A 7,052-nucleotide genomic window follows, 5' to 3' on the forward strand; every position below is an offset into this window, starting at 1 on the left:
CTTTACAACCTTATTTCAGCTGAAACACCAAGAGAGGGAAAGAATCGAAAGAAAGGAAAGTAGAAATACACAATATAGTAAAGGCGGAGGGGTATCAATGTAGATTTACTGATGCAACAACAATCTAAGGGGACACATCCTCTGAGGTTCAACAAGTAATAAGCCTACCACATAAGGAGATGAAAGAAGAGCCATTAGACGTCCATTGTTGAACTAAAAGAATTTCATATAGCATTGCAATCATTTCATCATAGAGAAAAAAATCAATCTACTAACCTGTTAATTGGCGGTGATGTAGGTTCACCAAACACTACACTTGCAAGATGGTGTTGATGTAGGTTCACCAAACACTACACTTGCAAGTTGTTCATATTTTCTCTCGAGCTCATCCATGCGTTGACATTTATTCTCCAACTCATCCATGCGTTTTTTTAATAATTCATTTTCTTTCTCACTTGCGTTCAACTTATCTAGCAATGCAGCCTTTGAAGAGTTACCACCTTTCAACTCCTTAGATGTTATCCCACCTCCAAATCCAATCACATGACTCTTACGTTGAAGCCCAAAGCACTTTTCGACGACCTCAATATTTGTAAGAGATGAATCAGATTGAACCAGTTTCTGGATCTCAACCTATTAAACACAAGATAAATGAAAATAATAAAGCACATAAAGTAAAATGATGTAAAATGACTTATCACTAAACATACATATTTTGCATTTGTTTCAGGTTCGACAAGCTTGTTATCCTTCTTACGTGTCTCGAAGAAGATAGTGTCCATGTTTGGTGGCTTACCGTCTTTTCCTCCCTTCACATATAAACAAACAAGTAAAATAAATCAATTTAACAAAAAATAGGATTTCTAAAGAGTTTCTAGCATTACTTACCAATTCATAAATTATCTCTCTAATAGGCTTACTACTCATACGATGAGGCATACTCAGCTTAGACCTATTCACTGAGTTTCTTGTACTTGTTTCCTATATTAATAAAACACCATGAAAATTATAGTCAAACACTAAAACTAACGTTAATAAATAGTAGCTATGAAGTCATACCTTAAACTTGTTACTTAGAAAATGCTCTTTAACTAGCCATTCCTAATCACCCTTGTCTACCTCTTTTGGCACATCTTTTAGAGCATCGCGAAATGTCTTAGATTTCACATTCTTGTGTAGTGATCCTCTCCAATTATTCCATAACCTTCGCATATGTTGCAAGACATGTTCTTTTTGATCATTCATTTCGTCACTGACAAATTTATCCTACAATATTTCACCAGTATCATTTTTCATGTTGTTAAGAAAGATGGAATATTAGATTCAGGAAGGTTTTATAAGCACTAAAAATGTTAAAGCATGACATATGTTTAGGGCCAACCGATCTGGTCGATTGAGCCTAAACAAGCTTTGTGGATTTTCAAAGTAAAGCAGTAGAAATAGGACATTTGCAGCTTGTGTGTATCATATTTGGCATGAAAAAACAAAATGATCTTCCAGCACCAAATGAATGTAACTGAAAAGCTCACTAGACAAATTATCCGGAGATGCACTTTAAGGTCACATGAAGAGCAAACTAGCACAAAGACTTGAGCAGTTAAGTTTCTATCCATAGAGTAATGAATTTCTTTATTTTTGGTATCATAGGCTAGTCAATAGTAGAAAGTTTTGTGGTCTGGAAACAGGTAGTTCATATGTTGTAATGGCGTTTTACATTTCAGCGTTTTTTTATACTAGTAGATAACTTATACTTGGTTAATAAAACTATATATTATGCCAAAGAGAAACTATAGTGGGAGAGTTTCATTAAGGGCACACTACCCTTGAAGTACTTGGGGGTTCCTCTGTCTTCCAAGAAACTACCAATAGCACATGTATGCCTCTTATAGATAAAATTACTGAAAAAATTGAAATGTTAAACAACTAGACTCGTCATGTATGCTGGCAAATTGCAGCTTATATAGTCAATAGTTTTTGGTGTCCAAACCTATTAGGCACAAATTTTCATCTTGCCCAAAAGGATCATGAAACTTATAGATAGAACATGTAGAACTTTCCTATGGACAAGCAATCTAATAGCTTCAAAAACAACTTTGGTCTCTTGGGTAAAGAGTGTCACTATAAGACTGTTTAGGGACTCAACGTAGCACCTAAAAACTCGAAACAGGGCTGCAGTTTTGGATCAATTATGGGCAGTTGCTAACAGAAAAGATTGTTTGTGGGTTAGATGGATGCACTCTTATCATTTGAAACATTATACTTTAGATAGCTTCTCAATCTCTAGGGTTGTAAGGAAAATTATTGAATGTAGGAAAGCTAATCATTAATGCAACTATACTCTAATGTGATATGGAAAATAGGATGAACATTATGGTGGTGAAGAACAAGTTTCTGATTAAAAACACACAATGAGAGAGTACACACATATCACAATTTTCTAGTTAATTTTTTTTTAAAAAGTATTGTTGAAAATTCTTACCGTAACGGCATTCCACATATGTTCTAGCTTGTCCTTTTCGATGTCCATCCATGAGTGTACCCGCAATGGACACATATTACGATCACGAACTAAAATCCCCAAGTGTCTGACAAAGATGTATGATGATTTCCAACAACTCGATTCTGATAAAAAGTGACTCTCAATTTTTCACCTGGTTTGAGTCGTCCAACATTTTTACAAATGTTCTTTCCTCTAACTTTTTTGGCTCAGCAGATTCACGAGGACCTACTATATAATACAAGTCAGACATAAAATATACCAGATTATTACACTAACAAAAAGATAAATGACAATGCGAGATAATAAATACTTATTTCATTTGTCTGGATATCTTGCATGACTTCAACTTCTGGAGAGAGGGGACCATCATCCTCATTTGGATCAAAAGCAAAAGGTACAACAATAACATTTTGTGCTGGCTCTTTTTGATAAGTTGATGCTTTTAAGTTTTTATTTTGACCAATTGGAGTTGTTTCTTCAGCCATTACTCTCTTGAAGCCCATAGATTTTAAGCTTTTTCCTCGTCCCCTTGCTAAGGCACCAGGTGGAATGCATGCCTGCATTTTAGTCTTGAAATTTGATCCCATTTGGGAGTTCTGAAATTTTGTTGGATTCATTTCATCCTAATACAAAAAAAAAAAAAAAAAGTAAAGTAATTGTAAGTTACCCAATAGGATAAAAATCATTCAACAAGTCCTTAGTGTTTTTTTTTTGTTAAACTGACTGGAGGTAGTTTGTGTCGTATTCCTGCAAAAAGTTACAAAGAGGGGGTCTTTGCCAGGCCTTAGAATATAACGCTTGACTTGTAAACTAATTTAGTCAATAAGCCAAAAAAAAGTGTAGGATTTATTAACAAAGTTTTCTACTCTACCTAAAAAAGAAACAAACTTAACTAACAAAAAAAATTTCATTATCATAACGTATCATGAGACTAGGGAGTTGACACTTATCCAATTGGTAAGCTCCCTTGACATTTTTGGATACAGAGTGGTAGGAGTCAAATGTAGCCCAATGTCTTGACTTGAAGCTAGCTACCAAAGCCATCTGCCACCTCATTTGCATTTCTGTTGTAATGCTTGATATTAACATTCATCAAGCTCAAATGGTTCAGAATCTTTTATGTTATCCTTTTTAATCTGAGGTTCTTGATGGTCTTGTTTTGAAGCATGATTGTCCTAATTTGAGAGTCTAGTTCTAGGTCAGTGTGTTCAAGTCTGTTGCACAATTCCACCCTGTAACTGACTGCAATTGTCTTAGTCATATTGTCACTATTGCATTTCACTAAGAGAACAAATGCCAGAATGAGATCACCTTCTCATTACTTAGAATACCTCTTATTCCTTCCTTCCCGGAGTCATGTACATAGCTCCCATCAGTTAAGTTTCACCCTATTAGACATGGGTTTCTCCCAGCTTACTTTTTTGCATATAAAATTCTCAATTTCTCTATCAGATCACATATTAAGTTGTACCAAGGCTAAATTTTCAACATGGCTTCACTTAAATCATGTTACTTCCAAGTGACAAGGTATAGTACTTAACAACAACTATGTTCTTTTTTCTTTTAAAAAAAGGTAAAGTTGTGCTGGCAACCACCAAAAAGATTTACATCAGTGACTAAAAGATGAAAGTCTATGCTGAACTATAAAGAAGTAAAAAAAATCTAAAATCTGCATCATCTGTACTATCCTCTTTACACAGAAAAACAGAATGTTCTCATGCAATACCATTTAATCTTTTGTACTGATTCTAGAGTATTGCCTTTTGTTTCTTTCACTCCAAAAAGTCCACCATATACAGGAGAGTACTTAAAGTGAGGTTAAAACTCATCTAAACTATCATACTTGATTCATGTTATCTTATTGGCAAAATTATAGGTACTTTGTGGCAACTGAACCGCACAAGACAACACCATAACAAAATAACTAATTCAGTTCTAGTAATAAGTTTTCATGAGGTTTTGTTTCTTAAAAACTTACCTAAAACATATCTTCTAGAGGCATCAAGGGCTTCTGTTCATGTAAGTTGTGAGTTAATTAATGACCACCTTTCAATATTCTCTAAGAGATGATCTACACCTTGCTAAATACTATACAAGAATTATTATCTAAACAGACACTAAGAACAAATCTGTAAAAATCAGTAAGAGAACAGTAAAGAAAATACTTTAATATAGAATCATATGTAAGAATCAATCAAAAAATCATGAAGTAAATACTTGAAAAGAGAAACCAAAACAGCAAAGAGTATTTTAGGATCCAATAAACACCATAGTAACAAATTGAGAACTCAAAAGTCTACATGAGTACACAGTAACAAAGTATATGGTATCTTTGGAAAAAATGCATTTTGTACGATTGAATGAATAAAACTTCAAAATTACTAATTTTGAAAATGTTAAGCCAAAATTGGGTGTTAACAACAAACATTTCCATCCTGGTTAAGAAACAGTTCAAGGAATAATGTGACAGAAATCTAGCTAAGCATAGCACCATAAAGGAAAAGAATGCCCCCTATCCAACATATTGTGCATCTAGATTACTAAGAAGAGGATAAATACCTATGTTGCTTGGCCTTTCCCAAAATATTGTCGCACACGTACCCAATGATATTTTTTATAAAACTTACATATCCGGAAGTTGCAATTGTTCGACATATCGAAGCTAATTGGACATACCGATTGTTTGCATTAGCTCATTAGCACATAACACCTAGAAATATTTGTCCAACATCTCTTCTATATTTCTCCGATGTTAGAAGCAACCTATTCGAAAAATACGGAAGAGATGACTCGAGAGATATTACTTAAGGGTTTTAAATTTATAGACACCATTGCTTTTGAACAGTATTCAGTCAATGAATTAGGCAAACCATATTCGGAAGGACAGGAAGAGAACATGAGACATGTAAATATATGGAATCTGGACCTAGCTCAATACCAAAAAGCTAGTTCGTGAAGGGGAAGTGCCCGAGTCCATATAAGCTGACCACCAATTCGTTCTCCAACCAATGTGAGATCTATCCCACGCTAACAAAACCACAAAAGTATCATGAAACTCCAAGTGTGTAGGAAATTCACCTTGTCCAACTATCTCCTATTTCTTCTCTTGATAGTCCAATTTATATATTTAGTGAGAGATTGCAGTATCGGTACTTCAAGATATCATCTAGCATTATTAAATAACAAAAAAGATCAATATGTTAGAAAGACTGGGGATGACAGTGTTCCTTTGCCTCATATACCAGAGTCAAAGGAACATTTTCCGACTCAATCTCATTAACATATTCACCTAATTCTTAATATTACCGAAGACCTTATAAGGAGTCCATATTCTCATCCCACAAACGATGTGGGATTCCAACAATAATGTTGCAATCTTCGCAAATCATTGATTACTATATATGCCCAGGAAATTCTCGAATACACTTTCCTCCTCAATCGGTACCTGCTTCTTTCCAGATCTACAAGAAAGGCTAGAGCATGAAAGGAAAGTTTTGTTCTTGATAATATATGGAACTTATGTTTTAAATTTAAGCTTATTTGGTGTATATTTGAGTGTTAGAATTTGAAGAACAAAAAGACTATCAGACAAATATGACTGAAATTTTTAACTTATTTTTACATGCATTTCAACCATACATGACAAGCACATATATACATCAACAAAGAAAATCTATATGATTTAAATTTGGCAAAATACATAAATTTGTACTTTAACTGGTCTCAACTAAAATCTATGACTTCCAATTTTGAAAATGCACAAGTAGACACTTAAATTTGTATAAAATTGATTAAGTAGACATATGCATAATACGTGAAATAATACACATAGGAAGTCACATAGAAATAATTTGGCCGTGTAGGATACATATATCTACTTGTTCAACTTTATACAGTTTAATGTCTATTTGTGCACACTAAAAATCCGCAGGTATAAATAAAAATTAAAGTCAAATGAAAAGGAACATTTTTCTATTATGCCTTTAAATTTTAATCAATGTTTACCTGTCCTTAAAAAAATGTTTAATTTAGCATAAGCCACATAGATAAAACTTTAGTTAAATAATATTCAATCAGAAACGTCCAAAGTAAGCCTTGGCAAGTCATATAAAACCTCAAACAAAGTGGTATGATATTGGTTTTTAAAAGGTCACAATTCAAAAAAAATGCATGAATCAAACGAGAATTCTCAACTTCTAGTCGCGTACTTCAGAACTCAGAAGTTGTTCCCAGCCCAAATAAACTTGCAAGAAAAATTCAAATTATCTTTTCTTTTCTTTTTCACTCTTTGTGGAGTCCCATGTTTTTTTGTTTTTGTCAAAACGTATTTTAAGGATTAATTTTGGTTACATATTTAGCTCAAATCCGTCTAAATTTTAGATTGATTACATAGGTTGTTTCCCAAATTGACCCGGTTACAAATTACAAAGTAATGGAGAGTACTTCTTTCTTTTGAATGTATGTGTCTTTGATTATTATTTAGAGAACTATAATGAGTAATTTTTTTTGTTGGTTGAATTGATAATTATTATGGCTTATCATAATTTTTTTA

At 33.4% G+C, this 7,052-nt stretch overlaps 1 protein-coding gene across 2 annotated transcripts; it reads right to left on the reverse strand.

Annotated features, from left to right (window-relative positions):
- Positions 1–290: 290 nt before the first annotated feature.
- Positions 291–3,122, reverse strand: LOC102599371 (uncharacterized). Of its 2 annotated transcripts, XM_015305174.1 has the most exons (5): positions 2,811–3,122; positions 2,480–2,725; positions 889–981; positions 711–809; positions 291–633 (listed from the first exon to the last, which is right to left on the reverse strand). In XM_015305174.1, exons 2-5 carry the CDS (start codon positions 2,552–2,554, stop codon positions 301–303), a joined length of 600 nt encoding a protein of 199 aa, XP_015160660.1. In that variant the 5' UTR covers positions 2,555–2,725; positions 2,811–3,122; the 3' UTR covers positions 291–300. The 2 variants fall into 2 exon arrangements, with proteins under 2 accessions (XP_015160660.1, XP_015160659.1); XM_015305173.1 differs by lacking the exon at positions 2,811–3,122 and having other exon boundaries at positions 2,480–2,790.
- Positions 3,123–7,052: the final 3,930 nt, after the last annotated feature.

This window comes from Solanum tuberosum, unplaced genomic scaffold (assembly GCF_000226075.1).
Source record: "Solanum tuberosum cultivar DM 1-3 516 R44 unplaced genomic scaffold, SolTub_3.0 scf00703, whole genome shotgun sequence".
NCBI classification, from domain to species: domain Eukaryota; kingdom Viridiplantae; phylum Streptophyta; class Magnoliopsida; order Solanales; family Solanaceae; genus Solanum; species Solanum tuberosum.